The sequence below is a fragment of the Strix aluco genome, chromosome 5 (genome assembly GCF_031877795.1).
Source record: "Strix aluco isolate bStrAlu1 chromosome 5, bStrAlu1.hap1, whole genome shotgun sequence".
Classification (NCBI taxonomy): domain Eukaryota; kingdom Metazoa; phylum Chordata; class Aves; order Strigiformes; family Strigidae; genus Strix; species Strix aluco.
The window spans coordinates 1,023,985-1,041,028 of record NC_133935.1 but is presented as its reverse complement, the minus strand read 5'-3'; the positions used below and the strand labels follow the sequence as shown (position 1 = coordinate 1,041,028).

Below are 17,044 nucleotides of genomic sequence, written 5' to 3'. Positions count from 1 at the left end.
TAATAATTAACATGCATAATTGATAGCATTATTATAGATCTATATCAAATTGTACTTTCTCCCATGAACACAAATATGATCAACTGTGTCTGTACCCCTTTAAAATGAGGGGTGACTGAAGCAAAGGGTGGCAAAGTAACCCACCCAACTTCCCCAACAGGAGTGGGAAGAGTTTGCAGTGGAATGCAGACACCCTACGTCCCAGGCCAGCACTGGGCATACAAGGCCACACCCTGAACATTTCCAATGACACCTGGGGCAGATGAAGTTATAAGTCTTCTTTCCTTATGGCTCAGTCCCAGCCATAAACAGTTATGCTACAAAATTATCCCCAGTTAAAAATTAGACCTTTTTTGAATAAAAGTGGATGATAAAAATACCCACAAATTCAAAACTGTGGGAGGATGGAATGGAGATAGAAATGCGCAGATAGCTAGAGCCATGTACAGCCCACTGGGGAAATATTTACAGCGCGGCTAAGTGAGGCAAGGTATCCCATACCATCTTGCCTGGCAGAATTGTAATTGCACAATTTGTGATGAGGGTTTGCAAAACTGCAATTCTGACCTTTCAGGAAAGCAAAGCCATTAATCAGCAATGCCGACTTACTGCTCATCTTCCTTGCATGTGATCTTTGCTCTGACTCACCAAAAATAATGGTGCACCTCATGCGTTTTTCCTGTTAAGTGACACCACAGCTGGCTGATTATTTTTGGTGACTTGCCCTTCTGTGTGCCTGCCCTCACTGCACGCATAATGTACATGATGCATCAGCAAAGTGACCGCATGTTTCCTACACTGTTTGGGCTGGTGGTGAGGCAAGCTCATCTTGTCTGGAAGTCTCTCCTTACACAGCCTGCTGGGATGTGTAGTGCCAAGAATGAAGATGATACATGATGTCCACACATACTCATGATCCAAGTCTGCTGAAATGCTGTAGGGTGTAATTTTAGAAGCACTGTAAATCTGTGGAAAAATATTGTACAGTAACGACCTGCCTCAGAGTTGGCAGAGAGTGATTTGCATTGCCACTGAATTTAACGTAACACTGGGTGGTCTTCTGCAGCCTGGGACACTGAGCAACTGGCTCTTTCAAGTACCAGTTATGAGCTCTTTAGAGAGAAATACAGACCCTTGAATTCTGACCATACTGATCAGGATCACACCAAAGAAACTGTGATTTGCATCCATCTTGCCTCCTAGAAAGACTATGAATCTTGTGCTTGGGTAGGGAGAGGCAGGAGATTTATTTTCAGATAGCCTTGTGAGGTGGATTGCAGTACTTGTGCTGGTTTGATAGGTGGAAATTAAAGCACAGGGAGACTGAGTTAGTTAAGGTTACACAGAAATCCTGGCAGAAGAGGGATCAGATTCCTTAACATCCTGGCTGTGAGGCCAGAGCACTCATTCCTGGTTACAAGTACTAGAAACAAAAAAAAGATTGTGAGTGCTGATTAACAGCTTGATCCTCAGCCACATTCAGCAGAAGAATTAAATGCTGTGTCAGGATCACGTGCTCAAGCCTCACTCAGCTATGGCTCATATTTCAGCTGAGTCAGTAAGAAACATTCCTGAAAGTTCATGTGTACTCACTGAACAATCCTAAAGGACCAGCAGACAGCAGTGTTTTATAAACACCAATCTACTGCACAGCTGTTTACTGCATTAACACAGCACCACAAGCTGTTACTAGGGTACCATTACATCTGCCTCACATAATACATGTGGTACCATTTACAGATTTCATGTCTAAAACAAAACTGTCATTGGCACCCCAACATATGCAAACAGTTTCTCTTCCTCTGAACATGCCCCTCCAACCTGGATGCAAGCTGCCATTAGGATGGTTTAATAAAAAGACACAACACTGCCAGGTTTATCTTTTTCCATCAGATAGATTTTGAAAGCTGAAAATCCCTTTTTGTGTTTGCAACAGCACACACCCATCAAGACAGGGTCAGCCTCTACAGTATCTAAGCAGGCCCATCTGACAGCAAAGGCAGGGAGACACCTTCCAGCTCCTCAGGAGCACAAAGGTATAGGAGTGGGTTTGGGAGTGATGCACCCAAACAGCATAGGGACAGTCTGCCTCCAGGGTTAAATCCTACTTTTTCCCAGATCCTAAAATGACATTATTTTCCTAAGGTCAGCATTTCACTCTTTTTCTAAGACCTTCTTTTCCCAAGTTTCTCCTCACCCAAGTTTCATACAGAATCTGGTGAATTCTGGCAAGTTGGTCCCAGTTTATACCATTGTGAAAGAACCCAAATTTTTTCCCCTACATTTCTGCCTGTTACTTCATGGGGACACAGCTATACCTTCTGGGATCACTTACACTACAGAATGGTCTGTTACCAAACAGGCTGGGAACACATTCTAATAGACTGAAATACTGTTAAAATTTTTTCTTTTAAACAGAAAAAAGCAATCTTCCAAAAATTACTTTGCAGACAACATATTCTGATTCCCTCCACAACTCCTGTCTGGTTTGAGGGTAAGTGAAGCACTCCAGCATGGTTCACCTGTTACAGCATATCTGATTTTTATTTAGCTTTAATACAGGACCACTCTCAGGTCATTTGCACATACCCTTGGGTGACTGAGCGATGGTCTACCAGCATCACCATTTTTGTTGTAGGCTGCCCCACTTGTGCAGGATGCACTGCCTCTGAGCACAATGACTGACTGCAGTCTTTTTGTACAGGGAATTCCTAAACACAGCTTTCATGCTTTTTGTAGTTCAGCAATCTTTGAAATCCCAGCAAATCTGACACATCTCAGGTATGTCAGAGCTGGGTAAGCACTGGGCATGCAGTAAGTCACATACAGTTAATACCCACACACATATTGGCTGTGCCATTCACACGCTGCAGGTCCAACACCCCTGCGTTAGGATTTACTGCACCCTGTAACACAGGGATGGATCTTCCCAAGGGCAGTTAGTCCAGGGCACCTGGCTTCTCAGCCACATTGGGCTTCAATTGCTCTTTCATTTGAAACATTACAAGGTAAGTGAAAGCATCCATTGCTAAAGGGAAAGATGTCATTATTTTCACATCCTTTGTGACAATGCCTGCCTGGCTTTTTGCTCTCCATAAGCCAATATGCCACCCTGAGATGCATTTGTACAACTCCTATTAACTTAAAGGGAAAACAGAAACAGTGTTTCTCTATTGTCAGTATGGCCCCCTCCACTTGATCTATCAAGCAAAGACAACATCCATGCCTAAGGACTAAGTTAGGAATTTAAAAAAAATAAGTTCACATTTTAAAAAATAGTAATATATATTAGAATTCAAGTCTGTTTTGTTGGATTAAAACTTATTTATTACTAGTATAGCTTAATACTTTTAATCATCAGAAAAGACTAATCAACAAATTTTGCCTCAAAGGTTGGCTACAAAAACCCACAACTCTAATTACCATAGAAGATTGCAATTTTGAATTATTTTGTTAAGCAAGGAAAAGCAGAAATCAGACCATTTAAGACACCACAGAAAAGGAAAGAATAGGCACAAGTGCCAGAATGCCAGCTGCTTCAGAGTTTATAATATATCTTAAAATACAAAATACCAACTGCCCAGCTGCCTATTATTCTTGTCAACCCACTTTTCATCGAAAATATTTTTAAATGGGAAAAGTTCTTTTAGATGTCAACAGATAATTTTGATTTCACTGTCTTAAAGAAGCAAGCTCAAAACTAAACTTAGTACCACAGCAACTTGAACCTGCATTATCAACTTCCAGGGCAAGTATTACTAGTCAACCCCTAACTCCAGGATGAGTTTTTCTAAGGATACTTTTTGAGTTTGGGTTTTTTTTTAACCAAAGACATTCCCACAAACCATTTTAATTCAATGAAACAATACTACTGATGTTAGTTTTTGGTGGACTTTTCCTGCCTGCTCTAACTATAGTTTTAATGGCCACAGTTTATCATTAATATCAACAAATGTAAGTAATCTACAGTAAAAGAATTAATTTACATGTGCTGGTAGATGGAACTATGAAGGCTGAAAGCAGTTACTGCCCTCAGCTGTTTGCACTGTTGTTTTTCCTAAGGCTACTCCTGGAGAAGGGAGTTTAACAGAACATACAACCTCCAACTGATTGCTGTTCACAATTCAGTAAAATCAAAGTTACCTGTAATTTACTCTCTAGTAGTTAGAGACATGTATTTTCTAATTCATTGTACCTTCTTCACTTACTTTACTACTTCTTTATATATTTGTTTCTTTCAAATGCAAACCTGCTACACAAACTTCATACCTGAAACTTTCAAAGAACTTCTATTTTAACACTATTATAGAAACATAAACAAACACAAAACAGCTGTTATAAGGCTAATACAAATAAACTAAATCAAAACTCTTTACTGACCTTTCTGAAACTAACAGAAGTCTTAATTTTGTTGAATTGCTGCTAGCTTTTCACTCACACCAGACCAAACAACTAAACCAGTCTTCATTTCTGTAGTACAACCAGCTCCTAAGGGAGGTTAGTTTTTATACCCTCCCATCAGGCACCAATAGGCCTTAAATACCCTGAACAGCAGCACCTGGGTTATCTGCCTTATAAGCTCCCCTGGGACTGTTATTTGGGCCCTCCCCTAAGGGGAGATCCAGACATCATTTGTGCTGGTGTAAGGAGTGAGGTTAGAGTTGCTGGAATAGGAAGGATAAGGGGTAACAGGGCCATGTCCTCACTAACCTGTTCCTGGTAGTGCTGGAGTAGGGATGGTTTCTGCTGCCTGAGGACCTCCAAGCATGCTAAGTTAGTAAGCCAGCTCTAAAACCAGCCTGGAGAGTCTAGAGAGCATGTCTGAACCAGCAGGGGATGTGCTGGGTGCTCAGCCTTGAGCTTTGCCTGCAAGATGCCTCATGCTGGAGTGAGAGCTGTTACTCTACTGAAGAGGTGGCATCTGAGATGGGGAAGAAGGAAGCAGCAGATGAAGAGTTTCTCGTGTAAAAGCCAGTTTTTGCATTGAAACCTGAGCCCTGAAAGGAGCAGACAAGATGCATCGCTGAAAATGGTGGGTGTGCATTCCCTCACTCCCCCCCCCCCCCCCCTCCCCATCCCCACCATGCAGTGCAGAGATGAGGCTGAGTCCCCACAGAATCATCTGGGTTGGGAAAGCCCTTGAAGATCCTTCGGCCCAACCATGAACCTCACCCTGACCGTTCTTAACTCCACCAGATCCCTCAGCGCTGGCTCAACCCGACTCTTCAACCCCTCCAGGGATGGGGACTCCCCCCCCTGCCCTGGGCAGCCCATTCCAACGCCCAACAACCCCTTCTGGAAAGAAATACTTCCTAAGAGCCAGTCTGACCCTGCCCTGGCGCAGCTTGAGGCCATTCCCTCTTGTCCTGCCGCTGGTTCCTTGGCTCAAGAGACTCATCCCCCCTCTCTGCACCCTCCTTTCAGGGAGTTGTAGAGGGCCATGAGGTCTCCCCGCTGCGGCTCATCCCCCACCTCTCTGCGGTCGGGCCCCGGCGCTGTCACGGCGCCTTGTGCCGCGGGGGCTGAGGGAAAGCGGGGAAGGCAGGTCGGTGCCCGCCCGCCGCGGGGGCCGTGAGCCGGCCCTGAGGGGGGCTGTGAGGCGGCCCCGAGGGCGGGAACAGCGCGCGCGCGGCGGCGGCCGCCCATGACATCACCGCGCGGGCCCCTGCGTGCGTGGGGGCGTGCCGGGGGCAGGGGCTGCCGCGCCCGCCCGAGCGCCCGCCCGTGGGCCCCGCACCCCGACTCTACACACCCCCCCCCGCCTGCCTCCCCCCCACCCCGCCGCCGGCAGGGAAGAGGATGGCGGAGAGCGAGGCCGAGACCCCCAGCACGCCCGGGGAGTTCGAGAGCAAGTACTTCGAGTACAATGGGGTGCGGCTGCCGCCCTTCTGCCGCGGGAAGATGGAGGAGATCGCCAATTTCCCTGTGAGGGACAGCGACGTCTGGATTGTCACCTACCCCAAATCAGGTAGGCGGGCGGCCTCCCCCCACCCCTCCCTCTCTCCCTCCTTTCCCCTCAGGGCTGGGGGGTGTGTTCCCGCGGGAGGACGGGGCGAGGCCTGCGCGGCCGGGGGTGCCCCCCGAGGACCCCGGCACCGCTGGGGCCTCCCCGCCCCGGGGGTTGAGGGGGGGCACCCGCCGCGTGTGGGGGGTACAGGCCAGCGCCGGGTGGCCCTCGCCGCGGTGGTCCCGGTGGCCGAACTGCTCGGGGGTAAAGGTGCTGCTGCTGGCAGGGCAGAGCTCGCTCGGTGTACGTGGGGGAAGGCGGGCGGTAGCGCGCACGCGGATTCATAATGGAAAAAACCAAAAAAAACCAACAAAAAAAAGCCAACAGAAAAACCCCCCAAACCCCCAGGTTTGCTGTCTGCTCTACAGTATTGTGCTCCCGCCCTGACCGCTCTGGAGAACATGTGCCCAAAGTACATCCTCACGGCGCTGTCCGAATTGCCAGGAATACCCCCGTTAGCGGTATAAGTGCTCATTCCTCCAGAAAACTCACCCTTCGGCTCTTTCATACCATCCGGGTGGCTGCTTTTAATACCATGTTTCTTGTTTTCTCAGCCTCTCCATTTCCATGCAGAAATGTTTAAGCAGAATTAGCGCAGATACAGTGCTGCCTGCAGCGAGGCAGACAATATGGTAGCTCTGTAACCCACCTGATAAAACCAGACAGGCTCTTTAAGTGCCCTCTTGAGCGACTTTTTTCCTGGCAATAAGCTCTCTTTCTAGAAAATTCAAAGTCCAGCAGACATAATAGATGTTAACTCTGTAAATACCCTTGTAAAATGATGTTTCGGTATCGTAGGTCCCTGACTTACTTCACTGCTGTTCATATGACTGCCTAGCTTTTATGTTTCTTGGTGTGCTGCTTCAAACATACACACATTTTCTACAGTGCAGCATCCATTGTTATTATTTCTCGAGCAGTTTCAAATATTTGTCTTCACGTTTTTTGGATATTTCATTACTAATGATTCTGCTAAAGACTGGCTCGAGCTTGATAGATGCATATGTTAGATAAGGGATAGCGTGTAGGCAGATGGCCCCCAAAATCCTAGGATTAGGAGCAGCCTTCTACATCCTGATTGTTCTTTTAAACTGTCTTATTTGATTTATAGCATGCAGCAAGAACGCTATTTAATTTTTTCAGTTTTGCAAAGCTGGATTTACAATGCTCCTGGGTTAGTGCAGCACCCCAGCTTCGTATGGGTGGGTCATTAACTACCTAACCTCACCAGGCACAGTACAACTAATGCATCAGCTGTGTGTATAAGTTAGTTCTGATGGCTATACAGTTGGCTGTGGAGAGCCAGCTTGCATAATCATATTTAATTTGCTATTATTTTGTGAGTATAGGGATATCATATTAGGTCTTTTGGGGTCCCGGCTGAGGCAGTGCCAGGGAACTGCTTGCAAAGTTAGTGGCAGTGCTTACTACAAGAGGCTTTGCTAACAGTCGCCATGGAAGAAGGAAAAGGAAGACTGAGAACTGGGGCACTGAAACTGAAGGTAGTGTTGTGTGGAGGAGCTGGGGGAACAGCCTTGGGATCAAAATAGGTGCCATAGTATTTTACTTGCAGGGAAGGAGAGTACTTAGGTCTTGGAGTCGGCTGTCCCTGTCGGGGGAATGTCTGCAAGCTCCACCTTCAGGTGGCCTACTAAGACCCTTAGAACTCATTTTGTCCGCTGGTCCTACGTGGCTCACAGCTCAGTGCCTTATTTAGGGCTTTGAATCGATGATCAAAGGGTCTGCTGACAAGGGACAGGCGTGTCAGTAGAAATTAGGCTGCCCTAATATGGTTCCCATTGATTTAGCCAAGGTCATGCAGGAAGGCTACAGCAAAGCCAGAAGTTAAATCCAGAACCCCAAGCTCCTCTGCATTACCTCAACGACAGCTTCACCTTCCTGCCTCCCAGTAGCATTGACAAAGGTTTTTCTGTTTACTGGAGCTATTCAGAATTTTCATAATGATGCTGTAATCAAAAAAGTAGGTTTGCAAAACAGATTTCATGCACAAAAGATAATTATTTTGGGAAAAATGCTTTGGCTTTTTTTGGTAATCTTTAAAAGTAAACCATGGTTGGGACTACTTACTTCTGTTAATTACATTTGAACAAAATTTCAAGAGTATTTTTGACAACAAAATTTTAGGAAAAGAAAAATGCACCAATGTCAGATAGGGTCAGTGGAAAACTTGGTTGTTGTTCTTAAGGAAATGGGTTTTGTTCAGTGTTTCACCAGCTTTCCATCTGCTCAAATTGTGGAAAATACACAAACAAGTCCGTCTGCTAGATGTGTGAAAGGCCAGAGCTTCTAGCTCTGTGGAGCCCTGTGCTGCAATCTGCAGAAGGCTCCATCAGTAGCTGTTGACCATATGTTGGTTTATCTGGCAAAGAAAATACACAAGTGGCTCATAGGGTCGGGACTGCTTCAGTAATGCTAGGGACTGGTGGAGTGGTGTGTAGGCCATTTTGAAGACTTTATACTCAGCGAGACTGGGCGATACAGCTCTAAACATGTGAAATGGAGATAGTGCTTGGAAATAGTTACAGAGATTGGTACATTGGGAGTGACCCAGGAACAAGCTGGTCCAATAATAGTAGAAAATTGAATGTACCAGTGGCCTTACTGGGAGTAATGTAATAAGCCTTATGGAAAATGGCTCTGCTGTAATGTGATTTTCCCCGATGGATGGCTAAATAATGATACTTCTTATATCTTTAATTATTCCTAACACCTGTGTCCAATCAATGGTAACAGCTTTTGGGAGCTGCTGGGCTGGAGGAAGCTTATGCCTAAAACTCAGGTTTCATTTAGACATGTAAATATGTGAATGTGCACATATGCTTATATGTATGGTAGAACTGTATTGCAGAAAACCTTTTTATCAAGATGCGTAACTTAAAATCGGGTGTGCTACTGCTTTTGGAGAAATGAAGTCACAAGGTTCATCTTTCAGGTAACTTTGTAGTGTAGAATGGGCAGGCTGAGTGGGACACGCTGAGGTTCACAGTAGCTGCTGATGTAAAATGGAATACCATTCTCTGTAGCATTAAATAATTGGAGCTCACGCAACAGATTGCTTGACAAGCAAGATGCAGTGTTCATAGGAAACACTGTGCCTCTGTCACAGCTTTCCTTGAACCCTCTCGTACTGAGGGCTTTTTGTACCCTACTTGAAAATTAAAATTCTGCTCTATGAACTTAAGCTACAGAATTAATGAATAAACAGATTCTTTTGTGGCGGGGTGACTGAGGGAATACAAGAGCTAGATTAGCTGGCTGTTAAGGTCACTGATTTCAGTGGAATTAAATCAGTCCCTAAAGTATGGTATTGAGTCCGGGTTCACTTAGTGCTGTGTCTCCTGAAGCTGACCCCTGACTGCGCATGATCTGTCCGTTTGCTTTATGCATAAGTGGTGTACAATAGCTCTCCTAATACTGTCTTGTATCTGTTCTGAATGAATGTGTATTTTGCATTTTTGGGTTAAAGCCCACAAATTAATGCCTTTTGCAAAACTGGTAATTTGAGAAAGTGAGCTATTTACATTAATAATGAAGCTGTTTCTCCCACGGTGATTATTTTGCCAAGTAACATTCTGGAGTTCTGTGTGGGAAAATGTCGGTTGTTGGGCAAATATCAGCTTCAAGTCCAGCCAGTTCATGAGAACTCTTGCATTTAGTGCCAGACAACAGGTCAGAAGAGCCAGTGCTGGATGTGGCCTTTACCTGTCTGGAGGTATGTTTTTATAGATAGCATTTTGAATTTTCTTTGCAGCACTGAATTTATGTAACTGCCCGTTAGCTTGTAGGGAATATGACGGCTGACTCTAGGCCTTTGGCTTAATGAAGTGCCAACAGTGAATTTGCAGATAAGTTCAAGGACAGCTTTCCTTGAGTTCTCTTTCACATTCTTTAACATTTGCCTCTGGTGTTACATGCAATCAAACAGAGGAAGTTAAATTGAGTTGTCCATTATTTTATTTGCTTAGAAGATTTTGTATGCACAGAGGAAGGCCATGCTTCTCATTGCATCTGTTGGTAAAGCACGTTGCGTGCATTTTGGTTTTCTGTCTCCTCCTGTTCTGCATGCCTCTCCCACTGCACGCATACCACTCTTTTATCCAGTTCTATTTCCAGCACTGTGGAATCCAGCACCCCCTCTTGCTGGGACACCAGTGTGCCCCAGTGCCTTCCCTGGCTGCGGGGAGGAGCTCTGTTCATCGCTCTGTCCTTCCCCTTCCTCTGCCACACGTCAGGGGCTCTGTCTGCATTCTTCCATGGCCCATTCACTCCTCCTGTAATGCCTGTTAATCTTTCCACACCAGGATTTTCTTCTGTTCTTGGGAAACAGTTGTTTGATCCATTGACCATTACAGCAGTGACAATCACAGCTGCTGGGCTGTGAACCAATGCAGAGGGTACAATGTAAACTCCACTTGTCTTGTTTGTCTGATTCTCCACTAAAATTAATAGAGTTCTGGTCATTAACATCTAGAATATTCTTTGAGACTCAGCACTCAAAAGTTATTACACCTAAGGCAAGAGAAGGTTTTAACCGTTGGGGATGTAGACACATGTTTTTCTTTGGCTGTGGAAATGGTTTAAGGGTTTCTTATCTCCAGCCTCTTGTTTCTTCCCATTCCAGTCTTATCTGTCCATAGGACCATGTTAGAAAAACATCTTGGCAAAATGTCTTGCTTTAAGAAATACACCATAAAGAAGATGTGCCAGATGACTATGCCTTGCGTGAAATCTTGCTTTGTTTGTCTTGTGCAATCCTACCCTTCATGTTTTCCGCAGACTATAAAAATTCTTGGCAGTGAGGTTATGTTTACCAGTAAGATTGGTTTCTGCTTCTTTCAGCATCATCATACTGCACAATAATACTCTTATTATTCAATGTAAAAAGTATTATTGCTTGACTAAGATTGCACGGCTACACCTGACCTGTGCTTGCAGGGGCGTCCTGCAGTCTGTGGACATCTAACCCGCCAGCTAATGTGTCTACATTTACCTGTAGGTGAGTAGGTGACAGGTCTGCACAGAGCCACAGCGGTTGAATATTACGTCAGGGAACTGCTCAGCCCGTATCCTCTGTTACCTGCCTGTGAGCATACCCCAGTTATGGCTTGGTAAGCTGGACTTTTTCAGTGCCCTGGCTTGCTGCCTAACTAGCTAACATGTACTAGTGGCCTCTGCATGATGTGACAGACTGAGAAGCCGAAGTGCGAGGACTCCAGTTCTTCCCACCTACCCAGATGTGCACGGGTCCAACGCTGCTGACAGTCCTGATTTGTGCGGTCTTAAATGAGAGGAGAGTAAGACTGAAAGGTTGTCTAAGGATGTGCCCAAGCTGCGGGACTTTCTAGGCTGGGAGCTGTCAGACCCAGTGAGGTGAGGCAGCTGCGGTGGGTTACAGAGGTTTACCCTGGTAATAATGAGTCTGAGGTGGCCTTAACACCACTGTAGCCAAGGCTCCTCAGGGAACATGAGCATCCACCTGGGTATTTGTGTGTTAAATTAGTTGACTTCCCTTAATTTCCCATGTTTTCAAATGGAACTCCTCCCAAGAGTTTTGTTGGTATTATTTTGTAACAATAACTTTGCAATTGCAAAGAACCTAGATTCTGCTATTCTGGATTTACAGTCCTATTCTGTTTGCAGGATTTTGGTACCTTGAGCTTAATCCATTTTCATTTAAAGAATGAATGTGAATGTTACTGGCCCAGAGGCACACCTCAAGAAGTTATGAGGTTGGCTTAAAAATCAAGGGATTTTTACACAAAATACATTTGGGATTCTTTTTCTTTGATCTCTGTTTTCTGAGACAATATTATGCACACTTACAACCCTGTGACATGGGATGATGGGAGACTTCAGTTAGTTTCATGGATCACAGACTGGCCTGGGTTGGAAGGGACCTTAAAGCCCATCCAGTGCCACCCCCTGCCCCAGGCAGGGACACCTTCCACTAGCCCAGGTTGCCCAAAGCCCCGTCCAGCCTGGCCTTGAACCCTTCCAGGGAGGGGGCAGCCACAGCTTCTCTGGGCAACCTGTGCCAGGGCCTCACCACCCTCACAGGGAACAATTTCTGCCTTAGATCTCATCTAAATCTGCCCTCTGTCAGTTTAAACCCGTTACCCCTCACCCTATCCCTATCCCCTCCTCACCCAGCCTGGATTTGTGCTGGGGATTGCCCCGGCCCATGGGCAGGACCTTGCCCTTGGCCTTGTTGAACTCCATGAGGTTGGCCCGTCCCCCCTCTCCAGCCTGCCCAGGTCCCTCCGGATGGATCCTTCCCTCAGCGTGTCCCCGCACCACAGCTCGGTGTCAGCGGGAACTTGCTGAGGGTGCCTCGATCCCGCTGTCCCTGACAAAGATGTTAAACTGGTCCTGACCCCTGAGGACGCCGCTCGTCACCGCTCTGCACTGGGACATGGAGCTGTTGACGGTGACTCTTTGAGTGTGACCATGCAGCCAATTCCTGATCCACCGAGTGCTCTGTCCGTCAGATCCACGACTCTGATTTAGAGACAAGGGTGTTGTCTGGGACTGTCAAATGCTTTGCACGAGTCTGGGTAGATGTCGATGAACAAGTTAGTTAATGTCTTTAAAATCAGAATATGGTGTTTAACTTTTTCTGTTTTACAACATCATAATGACTTGGTTTCTCTATCTTAAGTAATTTATAAAGCTCAGATATCGTTCTGTTTTAATATGATATGAATATGCATCAGTTCTCGTACCAACTGGCCAGAAACAATGGACTTCTTACGCAAACAGAAAGGGAACAGGAGACAGCATTGGGTGATGGAGATATACATTGTGAGCTGTGCTTTTAGGGACTGACATACAGGGTCCATATTTGAATCTGATTTCATGCTCTTGGTGACTGAAGTCATGTTCCTTCCACCAATCAGAAGAGTAAATACTCTGCTACTTAAACTCACTCTGTTGAGGACCACTCAGGTGCAGAAGGTATCACCTGTAGACAAGTGTTTCTGGGGCTTGGGGCCACTGGGTTCCTGTACTTTGAAAATCCTGTTGAAATGGGTTTATCTTTTGCTTTATTTATGTACAGCTCAAAATACCTTCTGGTATTGACTCAGCCTTAAATATTGCTAGGCAAAGAAATGATAAATAAAACCATCAAATAAGTCATTGAAGACAATGTTAAGTTTGCCACTCATGGTTGGACTGGATTTCAGTGGGAGTAGCATTGAATAGGTCCTTACATGCCTCAGAAAATAAAGGTGGAGAAGAAAAATCTGTTAAGGAAAACTCAGTTTTGCTATCTAGCTGGCAGTGTTTCTCTCATGAGCCTTTTATCAAACCAGTGAAGAGATGTTACTAGAGACAGAACAAATGGTTCAGAGAGGAAGAATTCTCTAGCTACCTAATAGGTTTTGCTGGGTCTTTTGCAAATGTAGCATAATTGCTTCCCTGCTGTGAAGTACTGCAAAACTCAGGCAACTTGGCTTTTGAAAGGGGGCTCGGAGGAAAAAATAAAAAAAGAAAAAGGGTTTTAGCCTGTGTAAGAAGTGTATTCTGGACATGTGAAATCACTATTGGCTGGATTAGATGATAATGACCTCAAAGACTAAAGACTTGGAAAATGGTATAAATCAGCCAAACCCAACAGTGAGTCATTCTTGTTTCATGTTAATGTTCATCTTTCATAGTGAAGATATTAACGAAAGGAAGCAAAATGCTTGAACATTGGACTGAATTAGATTAAGCACACCTCATTTTTCATTCTTATATGCAGTCTTTTATTAAATGAGGACTTTTGGGTACAGAAGGGATTCATACACCTGTGCTGAGGAAAGGAACCCTGTGTTGTCCATCAGTACTGCTTCAGAGGTGATTCAGGGTTTGGTACACTGGCCATGTCTTATGACTTTTTGGCTAGAGATTTTTGTGACCTTGGATAAGTCGTATAATCTTTCTGTCTACATTTTCCATTGGAGCCACGTGGATGTATTTCTTCTCTACCAGAAGTTTTTGTGTATAACGACAAGAAATTCTCTTGGACAAAGGGTGTCACCTACCACCTATATTTTTATAGAGAAACTAGCAAATTATGGCTCTGAAATTGAATTAAGCATCTAGGTATTAAAGCTGAGCACATAATCTTGCTAGTATGTAGAAATGTGTTTGTCCCCCTGTGGAATGAACAGAGGATTAATAATGTGAAGCACCCAGCATCTCATCACGTTGATCCTATTCAGAGTTTCTGTAACACCTTGGAGAATGCAGGAGGGTGGGTCACAAGAGCTGAGATAATTACGCTTCTGTATACCAAAGTCTTTTGCAGACTATTACAAAAGAAATAAACGATTTATGTCATGTGTTAATCTTGTAATATATTGCAGATTCAGAAGCAAGAGAAGTGTTTTGCTGTGCGTGCGTGCAGACGAGACAACGCGGCGGAGGAAACGGTCCATCGTTAGAGCATCTCAGCTGAAACGGGCGGTGGGCTTAGGGAAGCCGCGGTGAAGGGGTGCAGGGTACTGAGGAACATCGGGAAGGAAGTGTACCACGGGGCTGAAAGTGTGTAGGAGAGGTTTACCTAGTTAAGTCTGAGGCAGTGGCTGAGATAGTAAAGGGTAAAAAGTAAAAGGAAGAGTGCTGGAGAAACAACTGAGGAGGGGTTTTTGTCACTAAATGCCAAAATCCATTTATAATTTAAAAAATGCAAGCTGATTTCCTGTGCTTTCACCCACCTGCTGTTCATAGTGCAGGATGTGAAGGCCGTCATCCTTTATAAGGCTGCAAGCTCTAGAGGATGTGTAATGACATTAGATCACCATATGGGATCTAGACAGTGGTGCTGAATTAGCCCTTCGCTGCAGGAGTAATAAATTCATCTAAGGCGAAGAAATGAGACACGTGTGAAGCAGGTGAGATGAGAATCGTGTTCAGAAGACACCCACTGACTGTACATGCAGCAGTCCAGATTTGGCAGTGTGTTGGCTGCTTTGCAGTGTCCTGTTGATGCAAGGCAGTCGTAAACCCGGGTTAACCAACCAGTTAAAAGCCTGTTTACTGCTGATCAGGGTTGCCAAAGTAGCACAGAACAGCTACAGGCATTGCTAAAATTGGGTTGCTCTGTGCATATAGAGCTGAAGTGCACATTAATAATGATCAATGTCGGTGCTTCTATTGGATCCCCAGTGCTTTCTATCAGATAGTGTCTTCCTTTCAAGGATTTTGCTGCAGTACTGAGAAAACCCATGGTGATACAGATTGGCTGATTCCCTTTTATACTCCCAATTAGATCTATTTCCATTTCCAATTCTGAAGAGCAGCAATAGAAATAGAATAGAAATGGCTGTAGTTTGCCTAAAACTGCAATTCAGCAGGCAGAGAGAATGATGGTGTGCCAAGTACGAGTGGGGGCATAGGTACCTTGCAAAGAATGGTTTTGCCTAGGGCAGCTATACTTTGAGGGGGATTCTGTTTGAGACAAAACGCTTTACTCCCTGACCTTAGACAACCAATAGCTGACTAAAGAGACTGTGTAGTTTCATGCATAGAGGGTAAGCAATGTTTCTTGAAATTCTGAAATAAAAATGTGCTGCTTTTTTTTGCATAATTCTTACCAGCAGTGGTTTCACATTATACTATTGGTGTGCTGCCTTCTTGCAATTTAACCACCTAATATATGCAAATGCACATTAATGTGTAGGCAGGTTTTGCCTAACAATTTTCTTGGAAGGGATTGAAACTGAGGCATAGAATTGCATTTTGAGTAGTGACAGACATCATCTGAAATATGCATAACATATGGGGAGAGGAACATGTTCACAGCAAGGTACCTCAACACAAGTTTCTGATAGGGATGCCCTCTTGTCTCTGCCTCCCCATCCCGTTTCAATCAGCAGAGCTCCCTCTGAGGCTCTGCGTTTAGCCACGGACTGTGTTACAACTCTAGAAGAGAACACAAAGTGATGTAGTTGTCTGAGAAATCAGTGGCACTGAGGGTAACTATGCACTTCTCTTCAACATAATGAAGTCCTTCAGGGTGATTTTAAAAAAAACAATGACTTGTCATTACAGCAAAGTTATTTTCTGCATTGTTATCCTTGGTACAGTGTTGTGTCACCTGTATGAAAATGAAGGGCCATTAGATGCGGTGGGGCGGACTTTCTGTTGGAGATTAAGCAAGCTCCTGCTGCAGTAATGTACGATGCAGTTTAGGCGTGCTTTTAATGCAGGCTCTAAAAGGTTGGAAGAATAGGACGGCCAGAGGAAGCAGGAGGGCAGGATACAACTGAGGTAGGATGGGGTAAGGGCATGTACCTTCTTGTGTATGTTCCGGAGAGGAGGTGAGATTTGAAAATTTGCTATTACGCCTTTTGCCCGTCACACTGAAGAGGTACCATTGTCAGTTTACGTGGCCAGTTTGCCAGATAATTTTCAGATGGTTAAGACAGAATCTGCCCTGTAGCATATATCAGCCATAAAAACACTCTTCTCCTGTGACTTACTGTCCTGTTGGCCAACCCTTTGGTATGACTGCATGATCCTACGTGCTCACACTACTGTCATGAAAGGTGTGGAGTCTCTGAACTGGGTCATGAGGATGTCCATCAGAGGGAGGAGACTGGGGCCAGAAGGTAACAACTGGAGGTACTGGCTTGACTTCAGACCTGGTCAACCTTCAGTAAATGGGGATGTGTGAAAAGGGGTGTCATTCTGTTGGATAGTTGGTAAGGGAGCAAGCAGGCTTATCTGTTATTTTACTGTTCCTGACGTGTTACGCTACACTTTTTTTTTCTTTTTGTTTTAGCGTGGTAGGTGTTGTGCTCTCTTATACCGTGGGAGCATGTTTGAGTAGAAACTGAAAGAGAAATAATCTAAGGGTCTGGGTAGATGTTCTCTTTTAAAAGCACCTGCACTAGTGCAGGGTGTTAGTGTCTTTAGCCTGCTGTTGGTCATTTCTCTTAAAGAACCACCTCCAGAGTATTTTGTGTGGCTGCATTCTAGTTTGTCCCAGACAAAATCTGCTAGGTGAGTTGATGCCAAAAATAGAAA

At 44.9% G+C, this 17,044-nt stretch overlaps 1 protein-coding gene across 2 annotated transcripts in view; it reads left to right on the top strand.

Annotated features, from left to right (window-relative positions):
* The first annotated feature begins 5,695 nt into the window (after nt 1-5,695).
* SULT4A1 (sulfotransferase family 4A member 1) overlaps nt 5,696-17,044 on the top strand; it is a 30,329-nt gene continuing 18,980 nt past the window's right edge. For both annotated transcript variants that reach the window (XR_012623426.1, XM_074825581.1), the window contains exon 1: nt 5,696-5,968. Coding sequence is in view for 1 of the 2 variants with exons in the window: in XM_074825581.1 (XP_074681682.1) it covers nt 5,800-5,968 (169 nt within the window). In the remaining variant the exon portion in view is untranslated. The remainder of the gene's footprint in view (nt 5,969-17,044) is intronic.